This window comes from Calliopsis andreniformis, chromosome 10 (genome assembly GCF_051401765.1).
Source record: "Calliopsis andreniformis isolate RMS-2024a chromosome 10, iyCalAndr_principal, whole genome shotgun sequence".
NCBI lineage: Eukaryota > Metazoa > Arthropoda > Insecta > Hymenoptera > Andrenidae > Calliopsis > Calliopsis andreniformis.
The window spans coordinates 18488077-18507367 of record NC_135071.1 but is presented as its reverse complement, the minus strand read 5'-3'; the positions used below and the strand labels follow the sequence as shown (position 1 = coordinate 18507367).

The 19291-nt window shown below is 50.5% G+C and overlaps 2 protein-coding genes across 8 annotated transcripts in view; one reads left to right on the top strand and one right to left on the bottom strand.

Moving 5' to 3' along the window:
* LOC143185004 (uncharacterized) overlaps positions 1–19291 on the bottom strand; it is a 241252-nt gene that overhangs the window by 86941 nt on the left and 135020 nt on the right. The gene's annotated exons all lie outside the window — the stretch shown is intronic.
* The window catches only part of Zfh2 (Zn finger homeodomain 2), an 89012-nt gene continuing 77306 nt past the window's right edge, over positions 7586–19291 (top strand). For 2 of the 3 annotated variants that reach the window (XM_076387670.1, XM_076387673.1), the window contains exons 1-3: positions 7586–10866; positions 12992–15828; positions 16350–19067. In XM_076387670.1, the coding sequence (XP_076243785.1) occupies positions 7713–10866; positions 12992–15828; positions 16350–19067 (8709 nt within the window). In that variant the 5' untranslated portion in view covers positions 7586–7712. The remainder of the gene's footprint in view (positions 10867–12991; positions 15829–16349; positions 19068–19291) is intronic. The other variant, XM_076387672.1, reaches the window with a different exon arrangement.

Here is a 19291-nt window from a genome sequence, read left to right as displayed (position 1 = left end):
GATCGAGTCCTTGGCAAGTCTGGGCTTCGGTGCGTCCCTCGAAGCAACGCGATCAGCAAGAGAAAAATTCATCACACGTTGCTTCTGGCTCTGCTCACGAGCAATCGGGAACACTATTGCTCGTGGGAGCAAATCGTATAAGTCTGCGCCAAATAGTTGTTCAAGCGAAGTTGAAATCATGGAAGCCAGGCCTGACCTAACGCTGTTTCCTTTTTCTTTCCTAAATTAACATCTTGTTGTTTGCTGACACTCCTGCCATGGAATTACTTGGAGAAAAGATCCACTTTCATGTCCTCTTACTCATGTCTCAAGCATCCCCGATGCATGTCTCACACTCGTCGTTAATTGCATCAAGGAAATATCGAAGCAGCGTCGCTTCCTCTTAGTTTTTGCTTTCGAGAAGACAGTTGCATAGGTTTGCTCGTTTCTGTCCTTCGTTTCGCCTGCACGTACCATTGACCAGGAGTATAGTATATAGATAGTCATCAATGTTTCCCGACTTTACGTGTACGTCACCCGGGTAACCCTTTATTCGAAGGTATAATTAGCTCTGCATAGGCCGCGACAGTGCTCCTATGTGAACCGATTCCACGGATCCGGCTCGAATCGTGGCGGACTTTGCACTCTGCTCGATGAACGATGAAGTTGACGCGCTCAGGTGGCACACACAGTACTGATCGAAGAAAGTTCGACGCGATGTGACAGGGAAAGACTATATCAGCGATTCTTTGTTACATAGACTCATGAATATCAAAGTGTCCCCGACTAATGTGGTAGTATCGCGACAAGTAGAATCTTGGTGCTATGCTACATTTTACTTGCCTGCTGCAGTACCACAAATATGCAATATTTATTATTCTCTCATATTTTCTGTCACTTAAAGCCTCATTCATCTCGACATTCTTCTATTAATCCTGTTCACTGCATCGGTATCGCGAAACAGACCGAAGGTATTTACTTTTACTTTGAAAAAAGAGTGCAAAGACATTCTCGATGTTCGAATGCGCTCGATTACGAAAGAGGATCCCCGCAGTGTACACTGGAACGGGGGACCCGAGCCTTATTACCGATTCGCCGAAATCTCCGTCGATCATAAATCAAACGAGAGTCGTTCCTCTCGGTGCGAGGCATCCGCTAACAGAGATCATTAGCGCGCCACCTCGAACCGGCTGCGAACCCAATCAGGGTCATCCGCTCGTGCTGGCCTGCGATGGAGCGGCGCGCGGCGCTCCAGTCGATAAAAAATCCAACCGAGGTGAATTATGTCGACGCGGCAGACCGATCGACGCCTCTCAGTTTCCGAAATTCCTCGGAGATCCACTGGATTTCAGAGCTTTCGAGCTTAAAGTTTGGTTGAGGTGGAGGCAGAGGTATAGGTACACTTAAGGAAAGTTAAGTTTCAGGTCTAACTAGTTCTGATAACTTGAAATTTCTATCCAGGTTGAGAATTGAATCTTGATCCAATTCTTTAGATTGAAAAATCTGGAAGATAGTGTCAGTTTAAAGGTTGTCTCACTTGGAAGTCCTCTGTGTAGGTGGTATCCAAATTGGCAATTAGGAGTTGCTGAGTTTCGACTTGGTCCACTTTCTCAGTAGATAAACTCTAAAAAGACAGTGTCACTTATGCGATTGTACTTAATGAAAAACAACTCTCCAAATTTACAAGTCCTCTTCTCACCTAGTGTCTCTCTACAGGCCTAGACTCTCTTGCTCCCAAGGTTTCTATTTTCGAAATTTCTGTCTATCTGGAAACTCTGTTTACCCACCCCAAAGTATCTAAAATAGAGGAACCTGTAGCACACGCTGTCCCAAACGGCGGCAACAGCAAGGGGGCTGTTTTTACATTAGTTCCTACTTCGCGCACAGTGGTCTGTCCCCACAGTCCCATGTCCAGGCGAGTGTGCCGACGAGTACATACACGTAGGCGCGGATCGCTTAGTGGCTGGGTAGGTAGGTAGCCGCCATGTCTAATTATGTCGCATTGATTTTGTCATTAGCCAACCCTGTGGCCGTTGTTGCGGGCTCGACGTCGAAGCAAAAAGCACTTCCTACCAACGATCGACGACGAAGCCCGACCGCGTGTTCCGCGTTCGACCCCTTCCGAGCTCGACACTGGCGACCATTGGAATCCGACAATTCGAACGTGGGTTCTAGCGGTCTTCTTGGCGCTGCTTTTTATCCGCTTCGAAGCGTCGGGATCGTTAGCTGGTGCAGGGTTACTCGATTCGTGGGGGAGTGGGTTCGTTTGGGTGGCCTCTGAATTAGATTTAAGTGGGGTGATTTTGTGTGGGTTTTTAGTAGAGCCTCTGATCGGGGTATGGTGGATGGTTTGTGTGTAATAGTTTGGTTTGTGGATGCTCCTTGCACTTTCTTTTGTCGTAGTTTCGTTGAAATATCCTTCTTTTCATGAACAGAATTCTACCTGTAATTCCTTAATTGAATTCTTCTCTCACGGCGCAGTTAATTACAGTACCACGAAGACAGAGTTAATTGGTGGATCCCCTGAGCGACGAAAATTCGATGAAATCTAATAATCGGTGACCACTGGCCGACCACCAGAGCCCAGTTATACGTGCGTGCTACGGTCGAGTTTCTCACGGTGCACTGGACGAAAATTATAAGGGATGAGGTTAAACTCTGGGTTACCCCGCGGGGGTAAGAGATCACATAGGAAGAGGAGAGAACGCGAGAAGAGCAGCGAGCGAGGGGAAGATGAGAACACCGCTCGAAGGGGGCAAAATCATACTTAATTGATATCACAAAGGGGCTCTGCTTGCGCTCGCCACCTAACCCAACCTAACTTCATAATCGCCAGCTCCTCTCGGATTAAACGCCGCCAGGATCCATGTTGCGCGTAAATTACGCGCCGTGTGCTCTGCCCTTCACTTATTACCGTTGTCTTCAGCTCTCTTCTTTCTGCTCTCCCATCGTTCTCTTCGTTCCCCCTCCACCTTCGTTCTGCCCCTCCACGATCGCGGGCCCCTGCCCCCCTCCTAGCCTCGGCTCCGTGCTCTCGTTCGACCGCGAACGGCCATCGCGAATGGCAAACGGTCGAGTCGCTGGCGCAATTGGAAAATCATCGATTAAGTCGACAGATCCGAGGCCCGTTCGCGGACTAACGAATGACGCTGACGCTTGACGAGGATCGCAATCAATCTCATCGCTGGGCTGGAAAACCCATGAATCCATGGGATCCAGATGACGCTGCGAGCGCCGATAATTCCTGGCTGTTTATTAATTGACAGTCGCCCAGGGGCTCGACAGACTTTTATCGAGTACCGATGATCGTTTCACGTCGATGCGTTCGTGCAACCGTCTCGTGTCCCACGTCGACGGTGCGTGCGCCAGTGTCTCTTGTCCAGTCGCTTGGTACCTCTTATCAGGCCCTCTGCGCGCGTATTAAGTAGAAAGCCGACGGTGTAATGACAATAATGAAACGAGCACGGCGTGAGGTTAATCGGCTGAGGTCTGGCAACTGGTCTGCTGGTCGATACCGATCGCTTCGACAATGCGAGCTGTATGTACTTTGCTGGGGCTTGTTCGATGTGGGTTTTGGGTTTCTCCAAGGAGTAACAGATAGCCTGCAGGTTCCCTTGAAATTACATATTTTAATTGTGGAATACTTGTCGAGGCAGAAGGTATATCTCATTGTCAGTATTTCTTAGGGGAAATTCTTTATGCAAGCTGTGGTTTTAATATAGATCTTCAGCAATTTTTCTGCGATATTTCTGTAGAGAAATACAGATCCGTACGTCAACATAGTTCCAGAGCAGCCCAATACGAAGCCACATAAATCTTAGCACCAGTTCTTCTCGATCGCGTCAATTCACACGGAGTGCCTTCACGATACAGTAAGTTCGACCTGGCATTTCTCCTTAGAGAGCCAGAAGGCCCAGACCGCGGGTCCTCCGTCACGTTCGCGCGACACGCAAGCTCGCCTGAGGAATAAGCAGGCACGATATTCAATAAATAACGAGATGCGTACGAGATAATTGGGAGGCCATAATTGCGCGCATCTTGCGTATTTCGTGCCTTGGCCGAAACGCGCGACCGATTGTCATGTGGGCCCCGCAGGGCCCCCTCCGATTCCTTCCTACCCGCAAGGGAACACAAAAGGGACATTCGCGTGAGGAGACGCGCACATCGGTTCGGTTTCCGGTGAAACGGCGCGACAAACAAAAGCCCTGCTGCCTCGACTTCGCGGTCGTTCGCCGAATGTTTAACTCCCATCATCGGGGCCCCTCTTCCCGCTCGCCCCGTACCCCCTCACAGAGTTTGGCTGCTCCCTGCCAGCTCACTCTGCCACCGACCCTGTCCTGCTCTTCTTCCCCTGTCGTTATTTAGCGCGAACTCATCTACCACCTGTGCTCATCTACGACTTTCACCTCGAACACGATCATGTTCCGCGTTATTTATTCATTTGTGATGTTAATGGGCTTGGGGGGATCGTTGTCTTCCTGGGGAAGATCTCTGAGGATACTTCTGAAGTTATATGGAGAAAAGTGTATCAAATTTTTTTTTAAAGTTGAGATATATACTTTTTCACGTGGATCTAGATGGGAGGATCTCATAGTGGATCTCACTACAGACTTGTGAATAGACATTTGGAGTCTTATGATGCAAGAAGATCTTGATATGTGTTCAACTTGTCGCAGTTTTCAGTTGTGTGAGGTTTCTTTCTTTGGTACAGAGGGAATTGGTATGTTTAAGAGAGAAGAGCGAGCAGAATAGATGTCTGTTCAATTAACACTACCTATTCCAATATAGTAACTTGATTCCACCCGCGACTTGGAGTAACCTTCGATGCTAGAAACACAGTAATCAAGTTCATCGATCGCATTAGTGGCAACAATGTTTCGCAGAAGAACGAGCCCCCCTCGTCGTCTAAGTAGAAAGGTGGAGGGAATACTCCTGTAATCGATATATCGGCTTTGTTTAGTGAATCCTCCTAGAAATACATAGTCATCCACCGGTCGTCACGCCATCAAACTCGTTCAACGCGTTTCCCCTATTCCAGTGGTTTTCAAACTCGTATTATTCATACCACAATCCTTCTTGCGCTTCACTTCTGCAAAGATCTATTACCTAAAACAGCTGATCAATCCTTGGACAATATCTCCCCAAATCTTCAATTGTTAAAAAGTGATATTCATCCCACCCATCGACCACCTACAGAAAAAACACTTTGAGCACCACTGCACTAATGAAGCACGAATTCACAGAAGCTACTCCTGAAACTCTGCGAGTCTCCAACTTTCCTGATCACGGAAAATTCCTCGTCTAGAACAGTCAGCTTGCGTATAAACTCGAGAAGGAAACAGAGAAACCTCAGGGGTTATTAACGCGAATAAAGAACTGGCACAGTGGTGTAGTTAAGATTGTATCGGTTAATGAAAGGCCACGGTCTGAGGAAAGAACAGAAACTTTGGAGATCGAGCCTGGCAGCGGCCGTCCTTCGACTCCTAGCACAGTCCAAACGCGTGATAAATTAGGTAGAAATAGGCAACTCGGGGCAGGTGATGTCAGATTGGCAGATGTTTTTGGTTACACAACAGTTCGGCCTTAATCTATCGAGCTTGGGTGTTACCGCCTATTTTTCGGGGTCTATGGACGCCTACGCGAGCGTATGTTATTAGAGTAACGGTTGTATTTGGCTATCAGTCTGTGGTACTTGTAGGCTTCATCAGACACAGATTATCGCTGGACCATATTCCTAATTAGAAAATTAATTCTGAAGGGGATAGTCTCAGCTTCTTGGGAGACAAAAGATGTAAAGCTCAGAGGACTCTACACCTAAAAATTTGACTGTCTTTTCTATTATAAGCTCACTCCCTTCGAACACGACGATTTCAACCGTTTCGAGATTCGACGTGTCGATTGCCGCTAGAGAACACCACGCACGTGTCACAAACGCGCTCTAACGTAATGCATTATCACGGCAGGCACGCAACGCTCGCGCTATCTCACCCGCGTGTGAAGTCAACGCCGACCTTTCGGCGCGTTAGCGCGAGAACAAAAACTTCCGCCTTGTCTTTGTCAATTAGGGCGTCAACCTCGTCGACATTCCACTCGAGACATAAATTCTCAAATTAATAAACCCTCTGGTCACTCAAAAAAGTTTAACTCACAGGTTCATAAAAAGGGATGCAAAGCAGGGAAGAATTTTTATTCGCCAGGCAGAAAAGCTCGACGAGCCTTGCCTCGCGATTCGCCTAGGATCGCAAGGATCGATCGACGATAATCCGAGGAAATGATCGAGGCTGCCGTGGCTCACGCATTATAAAAGTGGCGTCGTCCAAGATGCCAGGGATACGGTGACTGGATTATGGAGTTTGCACCGCGAAATTATAACTGTGCTGATAGGGAAGAGAAAGGCGGGAGGCTGAGAAGGTAGAGGGAGAGCTCATAATACCGTATATATCACGATGGTCAGCGTTCTCTTAGGTGAGGGGAGAAGAGAGGGCCACAGGCTGAGAGACTTCATAGGTAGCGTCGATAGGACGAGAGATCCTTCGGTGCATCGTCCACCCCCACACGCATGCCTACTAGTGCATATAAGTGCATAATACACCCAGTCGAAGTCGAACCCGTTAGATGCATCGAGTAACCAGGTCTGCCTTTTCAGACGTGATTTCACATAATTGAGACTAGATTATTAGATGTGTAATCTTGGGTGGCTCTATCCAGGGATTCCTCTTTGGGCGATATCTCACGGTGAGAGAGATTACATGTCCTCAAAATTGGTAGAACAGTAGATGCTTGTGTATTCGCGACACTCGTTTTATTGTTGGAAGAATCTGATGATTCTGGCTGAACGTTAAACCTGAATGCACAAGAACAGCATTCATGATCAGGCTTCAACGTCCAACCTTTTTCCGTTAGATTTTTCTTCACTCGATGGCCGCGGGTTGAAGAAAGACGTCGATATTCAATCGATAGATAAGCTTGGTGTACGGGTCGCAAACACAGCTGGGTCCACGGTGGGCTTAGGTAATCCGAACACAGGATACCTTGTATTACTCTGCCAAGTCTCCTCGGCTTTGTGTACCCACCCGCCGCCATCGCTCGCCCTGTTCCTCTGTACACGCAGCTTGCCGCGTTTCTACGTATTTCGCTATCTTTCGACTGTCCTCCGTGTCGGCGCTGTTTGCCCGGATTAACCGACTGAACCATCTCATAATATTCCACGTGAAATCATTCCTTTTCGAGCTGGCGGACTAGATTCTTCTCTAACGCGACAATATCCAATAAAGGACTCACAGTACTGAATCTCAGAGATCTCGCGAAGCTGCTCATTTAACCCTTAACTACTGGCAGGAAATCTCGAAGACACGAGGAAACTTCTTTAAGAGTTTCTGTTCTCTTGGGTGTTAGTGGCCCAAGATTAGTGATCAATGCTGAGTGTCACTAGTTAAGGGTTAATATTGAATCGTTCGATATGGTAGAGTAAGGTGGACATCTCTGGTAAAAGTGAACTTCTCCGCTAAAGGTGGGTTTCTCTTTGGTGTTACAGGTACGACCTGGGGTTGTGTTGGGGTAGCTAGTAAAGCGTCCGTTGGTGGAGAAGAGATTCCGATTGAGAGACAGCGATTGAGGGAGGCGGGGAACGCGACGTCCGGTAGGAGAAGAAGAAGAAGAAGAGTAAGTCGAGAGAGTGTAGGCGCAGGCGCCGTAGGTGATGTGAGGCTGGCGCCCGCCTCACGTTTGGGGTGATGCCCTCCAGTGAGCCTCATCCCCCCCAGTACCACCTTCAGCACCACAACATTCCTTCCTCGCATCTTCAGCAACACACGTCGAGTGCGATCGGGCAGCATCAGCTCTACCAGCAGCTGGTGGCGGCCCATCATCAGCAGCAACAGCAGCAACAGCAGCAGCAGCAGCAGAGACAACAGCAACACGGCGGGCCCTTTCAAAATTCCACGTACGCGCAGCAAAAGCAGGAGATGAGCCCGGAGGAGGAGGGGGGTCGAGGGGGCGGGTCCCCCCCGGCAGCGGGGGCTGCGCTGCACCAGCCCCACCACCCCCGGACGGCCAGTCCACCCTCGGGCACAGAACCCTGCACCCGCGATGCCATACCAACACCTACACCAATCGCGGACACTACCACGACGACCACCACGACTACTATGACGATGCAGTCGCAGGGGCAGCAGCAGCAACAACAGGAGCAAGGCCCTAGCCCTAGTCCTAGTCCAACGGGCGGCGACGTAGAGAAATTCGACGGGAAGATTGTCTACAATCCCGACGGCTCAGCGTACATCATCGAAGGGGAGAGCGAGCTCAGCGAGGATGATTCTCTACCAGACGGTTGCATCGTAGACGGGCGCGGTGTCTCGGTTCCTCATTCGCTCGTGTTCCCCCAGATCGCGAGCGCGTACTACGTGTCACGCCTCTACGCGCACCAGGCTTATCAGCAGCAGCAGCAACAGCAACAACAACGCTCCGCGGCGCAACAGCACAATCCCGATCTTCCTGTGATGCACAGCTATCGGGTGATCAGTTACAGAAGCGCGGAAGGCAGCAAACAACCGCCCCCGCCTCCCGCGGCACCACCACCCCCTGCCGCTTCCGTACCCGTCAAGCCCATTCTCATGTGCTTCATTTGCAAGCTCAGTTTCGGGTACGCGAAAAGCTTCGTGGCTCACGCTCAGGGCGAGCATCAGCTCACCCTGATGGAAGACGAAAGACAGATACTCTCTCACTCGACGGCGTCGGCGATCATCCAGGCCGTGGGCCGAGGAAAGCAACCCCTGGTTAGCTTCCTCGAACCTGTCACCAGCTCCACTTGCCCCCAACCGTCACCTGCGCCGCTGCAGAGCCAGCAGCAGCAACAGCGCGGCGAGTCCAACGACCACGACACTCCGACAACGACCAGCACGCCGACCAGTACACCTGGTGTGCCCAGCAGTCCTCAGCAGCAACAACAGCAGCAGAGGCCGTCGCCGAGCACACCCACCACGCCCACGTCCCACTCGAATCATCCTCTCGCGTACAACCATCAGCAACAGCAGCAACACCAGTGGACTGGGGCGCAGGTGAGCGCTGCTTCTTGGGCCAAGGCTCCAGACGCCAGCATGCATTACACTTCACCTCCACCCCCGACCTCATCGACGAAAGGGTCACCATCCTCCTACGCCGCGCTAACGCAACAACCACCGAATTTCTTAACTGGAACCACCATCGGGGTCTGCCCTGAGCACATGCAAGGCAGACCCAGCGGGGTCGAGTGCCCCAAATGCGAACTGATCTTAGCCAGTAGCAGGCTGGCTGGTCCTGGAGGCCCGCTAGCTGGCATTCACAGTAGGAATTCTTGCAAGACTCTCAAGTGTCCGAAATGCAACTGGCATTACAAGTACCAAGAGACTCTAGAGATTCATATGAAGGAGAAGCACCCTGAGAGTGAGACGTCCTGTATTTACTGTATCGCTGGGCAACCCCATCCCAGGTTAGCACGAGGCGAGACCTACACCTGTGGGTATAAACCCTACAGGTGCGAAGTCTGCAACTATTCTACCACGACGAAGGGCAATCTCAGTATCCACATGCAGAGCGACAAGCATCTGAACAATATGCAAGAGCTGCAACAGGGAGGCGGAGGCAGCTCGGGCGCCAGCAACCCGTCATCTTCTCAAGACGCCCCCATGCCTACGAGGAGTCCCCATCACCAACAGAACCACAGCCCGCACATCACTGGCCAGACCGGGAACCAAGGAAAACCGAAGCCAACGTTTCGCTGCGACGTGTGCAACTACGAGACCAACGTCGCGCGGAATCTGAGGATACACATGACTAGTGAGAAGCATACGCACAACATGCTGGTCCTACAGCAGAACGTCAAGCACATGCAGACCCTGTCTGCGCTGCAGTCCCACCACCAGCAGGCACAGCACCACCACCAACAAGCGCAACAGCAGCACCAGCAGCAGCTCGAGCAACTGCTTCATCTGGGCGGCTTGGACAAGCCTCAGCACGCGGAGGCAGCTCTTGCGGACATGGCTTACAACCAAGCGCTGCTGATCCAGATGATGACCGGAGGTCAGCTACCGCCACAGTTGCCACCTGAGATCATGGGCGGCATGGCCAGCATGGGAGCCATGGGCAATCTCGGCGGAGACGTGGGTCTCTCGCCAGACAGCATGGATCCACCGCCAGAACCCGCAGACCCTGACCCATCTAATTTGTACCAGTGCTGCGTCTGCAATAACTTCGCGACGGATTCTCTGGAAGCTTTGGGCCACCACCTCGCTGTCGACAGAACGCGAACACGCGAAGGAGAGATTCTGGCTCTAGTAGCTGGGCATTTTGTTTGCAAACTTTGTTCCTATAAGACCAACTTGAAGGCGAACTTCCAGCTGCACTGCAAGACCGATAAACACCTCCAGCGTCTGCAGCACGTGAACCACGTGAAAGAGGGTGGCCCAAGGAACGAGTGGAAGCTGAAGTACCTAGCCTCGCCTACGAGTGCTGCGCAGTTACGGTGTCACGCGTGCGATTATTACACGAACAGCGCTCACAAGTTAGCTCTGCACGCCGCGTCACCCAGACACGAAGCTGCAGCGCTGCTTCTTCGACACCTGCTAGAAGCCAGCGCCAACGTGCCCTCGCAAGGGAAGCTGTACCATTGCGCGCTCTGTGGATTCAGCGCGAGACATAGACTGCCACTCCTGCAGCACGTTCGGTCTCTGAGACATCTCCAGATGGAGCAGTTGCATCAGCTCCATCGACGAAGCGGCATTCAGGGGAACGAGACCCCTCACACGGATATTGGGGATGTCTTTCAAGTCGTCAGCGATCCTGATGCACCTCCTGCGCAACAGTCCAGCCCCACGACACCCACCACTCCGACTGCTAACAGTGCCAATAGTGGTGAGTAGAGATAATGTTTACGGATTGTGAAACCTTAGTAGAAGTAGGCTTGTAGTATGGAAATAGTTTTCTTTTTGACTGTGTTTTTAATTTGCAGTGTATGGATGGTGTGCGTTTAGCTTGAGCTAATCAATTCTGAATTTTCCTTTTTTCGTGTCTTGTCTGTGTTCTTTTTCCGTCACAAATGCAAGCAAGTAGCAAGTTTAGAATGAACTCTCTGAAAACCCATCGCGTTTCGACCCTCGGAAGAGCTTAACGAATTGTCACGTTCGTCTTCATCGATTATCGCGTAATTAACGTGCACCGATGGTAATTTCGCGTGGCATATGGTCGCGGTGCCGCCGCGCCACGCACAATGCCGAGCGTTATTATATTGAGGGGCCTGTACTTACATAAATATACGAGGACGCTCATAGGAAAGAGAAACCAGGCAGCACGCGCGTTACGTCGCGTTGTGTCGTCGCAACTGACGCTGTCCGATGTAAATGCGGTTTCGGACAATGCCACGCCACGCGAATAGGCGGTCCTCCTTTATTTCTCATCGCTGCTTTCTCTTCCACCGACTACGCGCCTTTTCCCCCGTGCCGAGTGCCACGACCCATCGATAATTTTCTATCGGCAATCTGTAATTTCAAGTGGTATTGTTGCCTCGGCCGAGGAAGCATCTGCGATGCCCGTGCACCACCCTCGATACGTTCCATCGTTACCAAAACTCTTTTTCCCGCATTGTGTCGTAATACCGGGGCTTCGTTGATTAGGGCTGTTACCTTTTTGCGTGAATGGGATAAATAGTTAGGCTGACTCATGGCTAGCCGCGTCGAGTTGCTTGAATAATTCTGGTGATTACCTTTTCGCATGAATAGCACAGCTGGGGGAGAAGTAATGAGACGCATGCCTGCCAGTCTTTTCTAGCCCTTAGTTTTAACTTAGGTGGTTAGAGTCATACTGACGCAAGAGTATGACTCTTTTTGGACTCAGTGTTCCTCTTCTTAGTAGCAACCATGATGCAGGAATTTATTGAGAACATTTTTCCGGGCTTCGCCTTTTTTATTTTTATCCTTCCTGTCGATACAGAGTGGGTTTCTTTTATAATTGACTCAATCTTCAGAAAGTGGAATCGCAGTGATGATCAATAACGATAGTCTACACCTGTTCTTGACGATCTCCGCTCATTTTCTTCTCACTTTACACAATTTGGTCAAGATTGCAACGTAATACTGTTAATCGATACTTTTACACTGACTGATATACGTAGACGTCCTGGGTGGTCATCATCTTCTACACTTTCCCTGCTTACTGAGAATCGCTCCTGGCTATTAAAAATCTTGTGTATGAAATACGCAATCTTCACCGCGGGTCGGAAATTAAATGAAAAGTATTTTATCCACTGCTATAGCGAATTATTAGTAATTCACAGTAAAGTATTGTTGTTTATTTTTAGCTTCCAAGTTTCTAATTTTGATATTTTATTGTATTCGATATTTTAGATTATAAAATTGAACAAAAGGCAACAGAGCATGAGTTCCACGCTCCGTGTGAAATGCTTTCGCTGTTGGACGTAATTTACTTTCTCTCGCTACATTATCGATCCAAACCCCTGTTCGCATGCAGCTGCAAGATTAATGGTTATTTTTTCGAGGATTAAGATTTTTGGTGTCGAACGAGGATTTATTGGTGCCTTAATAGAAAGGCGAATTACATGTTTCCGTTATCGAAAGATAGTAATCGGCGCATTAAACCATAGAAATTTACGTAGCCCGAATTAGAACTGTCAACGTTGACATAGCCATGCTGCATAGTGCTCGATATGATTTCCTAACTCCATGTTCAACTTCAACAATTCTGTTTCGCGTTATATACCATAGAAATATTTATAATTGTTGACTGGTGTGGTGTAAGTCATAGCATTTATAGTAACTCAGTATTCGATATTTGCTAGGAAGAATATTCGTGAAAAATTTATGGAAATATTATGTACAGAGAAGCTACGAATTTTTTATTCTAGGTACCTACTATAACATCTATTAGTACGACAGCAGTTAATTAATATTAATGTCACTTAGCAAGCATCCTGCACTCCAAAAGATGTAACTTCATCTCAAAAACCCGTTTCTCATGTTTCCAGAACGGCGAGAGGAGGGCAGCGACTGCGGCAACGAGGTGAAGCAGGAGCCAGACAACGACCAAGAGCCCGAGCAAGAGCCAGACAACGACCAGGAGGAAGTGAGCTGTCCCTATTGCACCTACCAACCAACGTCGCGCGAAGAACTAAGACAGCACTTGCAAGTGGCCCACGTACAAGACTCGGAGGACAAATCCGAAGTGTTGAAGGAGGAGCCAACCCCAGAACTCCTGTGCCCTTTGTGCCAGGACGGCTTCAAGGAGCGCTCCGCTCTGGAGAAGCACGTGATGCAGATCCACTCGGTGAACGCTGACGGGCTGCAGCGACTGCTGCTGCTGGTGGACCAGAGCCACTGGCTGAACAACAACCCGAGGAACACTCCAGCGGCGACCACGCCAACGTCGCCGACGACAACTACCAAGCCACCCCAGGAGGAAGATATGAGCGAGCGAAGCGCGAACGAGGAGATCGAGGAGATCACGAGATGCACCGTCTGCGGACGCATCTGTCGATCCTTGGAGGAGCTGCAGCAGCACCACAGGGAGACGCATCCTGCCACCACGCCCACGCTGGCCGTCAGCGAGAAGCACGTCTACAAGTATCGGTGTGGCCAGTGTAGTCTCGCGTTCAAGACTCTCGAGAAGCTGCAGCAACACTCGCAGTACCACGCGATCAGGGACGCGACTAAGTGCGCGCTCTGCGGCCGATCGTTTCGCTCGGTCCAGGCGCTGCAGAGACACCTGGAGTCGGCTCACGCGGACCTGCACGAGGACGAGCTCGCCCAGTACAAGCAGAGCCTGCTCCACGCTCATCCGCTGCTCCAGGCGCTCACCGAGGAAGCGTTCCGGAGGCAGGGGAGCCTGAGCGGGGAGCAGAGCGTCGAGGACGAGGCTAGCAAAGCGGAGGAGGAAGAGAGCGACGCGAGCGACTCGTCGCCGCTGCACAAGGAGCAACGGCTCTTGGAAGACTATCTGAATAGCCAGCCGGTCGCCGAAGATTCCTATCACGATCCAGGTAGGAAATTTAAGTGTCACCGTTGCAAAGTTGCGTTTACGAGGCAGAGTTACTTGACCGGGCATAACAAAACGTTGTTGCATCGTAAAGGAGAGAAGATGTCCTACCCGATGGAGAAATATCTGGACCCGAATAGACCGTACAAGTGCGACGTTTGTAAGGAGAGTTTCACCCAAAAGAACATATTGTTGGTTCATTACAACAGCGTCAGCCATTTGCATAAGCTGAAGAGAGCGATGCAGGAGCAGGGCAACAACAACACCTTGATATCCGTCGTGCCGCCGGCTAGTCCCACGGAGTCGCCCGACTCGCAGCAGGATCAGGATAAGAAACCTTACAAGTGTAACATCTGCAAGGTAGCATATTCTCAGGGTAGCACGTTGGATATTCATATGAGGAGCGTGCTCCATCAGACGAGGGCCAGTAAGCTACCAGACCTCGCGGCCAGCGGTCAGCTGGACCTAGCTAGACCTTTGATCGAACAGCCACCACCGACAAGTCCAAATAGTCCGCCTGTTAACGCCAACACCAGCAATTCTGGAACGATGCTGTCCTGTCCCCGATGCAGCGCTCTGTTCGTCAACCAGGAGCAACTCGCCACGCACCAACAGCTCTACTGCATCTTCAGCAACCCGCTGGCGTTGTTTCAGCAGCTGGCAGCGTCGCAGCAGCTCGTCCCATCCACCCCTGCCAAGACGCCGCCGCCTACTTCCACGACACCTGGGCCACAACAGCACGTGCAGCAGAGCACTCAACACTCTTCGCAAACGACGCAAGATATCTTGTCTCAGCCACGCCACAAAACGTCTCAAATGTACAAGCATCTCTTGGAGAGCTTCGGCTTCGATCTGGTTATGCAGTTTAATGAGAACCACCAAAGACGTCAGCGGAAGGAGGAGGAAGCTGCTGCTGCGCTGCAGGCTCAGCAGGAGCAACAGAAACAGGAGCAGCAGAAGCAGGCACTGGCTGCTCAGGCTGCGCGCGAGAGAGAGGAGGAAGCGGAGGAAGCTGCCGACGACGATGTTATACCTGAGTTGACCAGAAGCACTTGCCAGCATTGTAATAAGGAGTTCAGCAGTGTTTGGGTCCTCAAGGCCCATTGCGAGGAGGTACACCGCGACCTGGTGCCGCGAGAATTTTTGGAGAAGTATGCTCAGCAGTTCAAGTGTGAATATGAGAAGAAGAGCGTTGTGGTGACCATCGCGACGTCGTCTTCCACGTCGTCTGCGCCGAGAAGTTCCACGCCTGCTTCTGGTCAGCCACAGGACCTGACTTCTGACAAGGAGGAACGAGAGAAGGTTAAGGAGGAGAACACTGAGACCAAGGAACGCGTTAGCAAGACTCCAGAAGCTACGTCGACTACTCCAGCAACGACTCCAGCGCTGAGCAATACGCCAGTGTCGAGCACAGACTCGACTACTACTGTCTTGTCGACCAATCAAACGCATCATATTCAGCAGCAGCAGCAGCAGCAACAACAGCAGCAGCAACAGCAACAGCAGCAGCAGCAGCAGCAGCAACAACATGCCCAGCTTACTTTGGCTCAGCAGATGTCGGAAATGCAGGCTGCTTTGAACGCTATGGCAGCTTCTCAGCTGCAGCAACAACTTCAGCAATATCCAGGATTAATGATGGGAATGATGGGTCTACCGCTTGGTTTGAATGTTCCTGCTTTGGCGGCCATGAATCTCCAACCACCATTGGTTCCTATGATGCTACCACCGCCTCCCTATGATGGTGCTGCTACCGGATATCCACCTATCAATGCTCAAGCTGATCTTCTCGCTAAACAACATCTCGCCTTACAGCAACAGCAAGCAGCAGCCGTAAGTAGTCTTTGAAAACTTTGAACCCTAGTCTTTGCTAGGGATTTTTCTCTTTTCTTGCAATTTTAGTTGCTGCAGCCTTGATAGTTTTGTTTCTCTAACTTCTTGAAGCAGAATACTTTCATTTTATTTCTATTCCTTGTTTTTTAATAATCCTTCATAGACAAATATATTTTTTTAATTTCCTTAGGCAAACTGAGTCCTCCTTTATGTCCAATATCAATTTTTTTACTATTCAAGGCTATCCAAAAAGTTTGAAAAAATTCTAAAATACTTATGAAGTTCTTACTAAATTATACGACCGTTCATTTAAGCCAATTGTTTAATATTTTTTCTATAAAGATAAAAATCTGCAGGAAAGTCTAAGGAATGCATGATTCGCTTGTGTTTTCAAAGACCCAGATTGCCTAGGGACTCTTAAATATCGAAGAAGTTCTCTGTCCAAATCTGTTGACGCCCCAGCAACACGAACACAATTTTCCGTAGAGAATGAAAGCATGGGTAATCTTTTAATTTTCCAGGCAAACGCAGCTGCTTCGCAGAAGCGAGCACGCACTCGTATAACAGACGAACAGCTTAAAATATTGCGGGCACATTTCGATATTAACAATTCACCCGGTGAAGAGCAAATTCTAGACATGGCCGCGCAAAGTGGTCTGCCGCCGAAAGTAATCAAACATTGGTTCCGAAACACACTGTTCAAAGAGCGTCAGCGTAACAAAGATAGCCCTTACAATTTCAACAATCCCCCGAGCACCACCTTGAACCTCGAGGAATACGAAAAGACAGGCGAGGCCAAAGTTACTCCGTTAAATTCTAGCGCATCTGGAAGCAGCTCTTCGGACGACAAAAGCCCAAATAAGCAGGCGACACCTCCGCCATCGGCGGCAAGCGTAAATGCGCCTCAGGCTAGCGAGATAAAGCAGGAGGTTCAAGAACAGCCGCAATGCCACGTTCAGCAGCAATCGCAGCACCAGGAGGAGCAACAACATCATTCCCCAGGGAGTTCAGGCGGACAACAATCTCAGCCACACTCCCCAGCGCTCAGCATGAGCTCGGTCTTCTCTGGCATGCACCACGACGTCTCCTCGCACGCTCCATCGATAACCAGCGCACCCAGTACGCCAATGTTACCACCGAAATTGGGCCCGCAGAATTTCGCTAGCCCTAGCCCTGGGGCAGGTGGAGTTGTGCCAGGAGCCATAGCAGCGATGGCTCTGACCCCACAAAGATCCCTGAGCCCTGGTCGTGGGCCCACAGACTACTCCTTCGGCGGAAGCACCAATGGTAGCAACTCATCAGGCGGCAGTTCAGGAAAACGAGCTAATCGGACAAGATTCACTGACTATCAGATCAAGGTCCTTCAAGAGTTCTTTGAGAATAATGCGTATCCGAAAGACGATGATTTGGAGTATTTGAGTAAACTTCTAGGCTTGAGCCCGCGGGTGATTGTGGTTTGGTTCCAGAATGCTAGACAGAAGGCGCGAAAGGTTTACGAGAACCAGCCCGCTGCTGAGCCAGTGACAACAGGTAGCCGCGAAGGAGACGATGGGTCAGGGCGATTTCAGAGGACCCCAGGCTTGAACTACCAATGCAAGAAGTGCTTGCTGGTGTTTCAGAGATACTACGAGCTGATTCGTCATCAGAAGACGCACTGCTTCAAAGAGGAGGACGCTAAGAGGAGCGCGCAGGCCCAAGCTGCTGCGGCTCAAGTTGCTGCGGTATTGAGCTCAGAAGACAGCAATAGCAGCTCCACGACAACCACCGCGAACGCAGTGTCCAATAATCCTAGCAGCGCTCCTGCTCTTGCTGAGCAGTTGCAGCAACCACTGAACACCACCACTCCCCCTCACCATCAGCAACAGACAATGTCCTCTCAGTCGCACCAGCAGCCTCAGCAACAGTCGCAACAGCAGCAGCAATCGCAGTCGCAGACTGAGTCGAAGGAGGGTAACTTTCAATGCGACAAATGCAACCTGATGTTCGGACGATTCGAGCTCTGGCGCGAGCATCAACTGGTACATATCATGAACCCATCCCTGTTCCCACCTGCCTATCCACCTGACTCACCCTTTGGGATCCTGCAACAGCAGGCGTTGAACGCCACAACCGGCGTCGCTACAGACACTCCTCACCCACTCATTGCAATGATGCAAGACAGAAAAAGGAAATACGACGACTTCGAGGAGGGAACAGGCGGTGAGTCTCGCTCGAACTCCGAACACAGTGAGCAGCCCAAAGATAAACGTCTGAGGACGACGATACTACCCGAACAGTTGGATTATCTGTATCAGAAATATCAGGTCGAGTCGAATCCTTCGAGGAAGATGCTGGAGACGATTGCTAGGGAGGTGGGCTTGAAGAAGCGTGTGGTTCAAGTGTGGTTCCAGAACACTCGAGCCCGTGAACGAAAAGGCCAGTTCCGTGCGCACAGCCAAGTGATCAACAAGCGCTGCCCCTTCTGTCCAGCGTTGTTCAAGGTGAAGTCCGCTTTAGAATCTCATCTCAGCAGCAAGCACGCTGACCAAGTCGCCCGCGGAGAGGTGAACATAGACAACATCCCTGACGAAGAGCTGTCGATGGAGTCTGCTCCCTCGAACCCGAGCACTCCGAACATGATGCCACCACTGTTCCCACCGTTCAATACCGACATGGAGGCTTCCCTGAAGAAGTACTACGAGGAGTCCATGAAGAGATACATCAGCGAGCTGCAGGCTCACGCTAGTAATGGTAAGCAAGAGGCGACGAACCACCAGGGTGGCAACAACAGCGGGGAGTCGCCATTGGATCTGAGTAAACCGGTAGACCTGAGTCGCCCCATGAAACTGAGTCTCGGTGGACTGACGAATCTCCTTGAGGAACAACACAGCGCTCACTACCGTGGCGGCAGCGATTGTGGCCCACTGACTGACCTGTCTGAACGGAGTATCTGCGATGACGATAGCATGAGCGAAACCACGGAATTCCTGGACGACGAGAGCGGACCAGCGAGTCCTGCCTCGAGCACTCAGAGCTCACGACAGGGTCCCGCTTCCGCGGGAACCGGAAATACTGCAGTGACGCCAGTAACCGGTGCTGGCAACGCGACTGGCCAATCCAGCGGCAAGAGATACCGCACTCAGATGTCAGCGACCCAGGTGAAGGTGATGAAGTCGCTGTTCTCGGATTACAAGACACCGACCATGGCCGAATGCGAGATGCTGGGCCGCGAAATTGGCCTGCCCAAGCGTGTGGTTCAAGTAAGTATGCTACTTTTCTTATTGATGTTTTCAATCTTCCGTTCCCTGTCTATGGACCTCAATTTATATTCATGTCACTGTACTGAGATACATTACCCAATAGAAATCTTCATATTATTTTTGTAACTGTACTTTGACCCTACCCTGATCCAACTCAATTTCTCTACTAGGCGTCCCACAGAGGGTTACCAGAGGAATTTCCTTTTTCCCACTTGAAAGGAGTA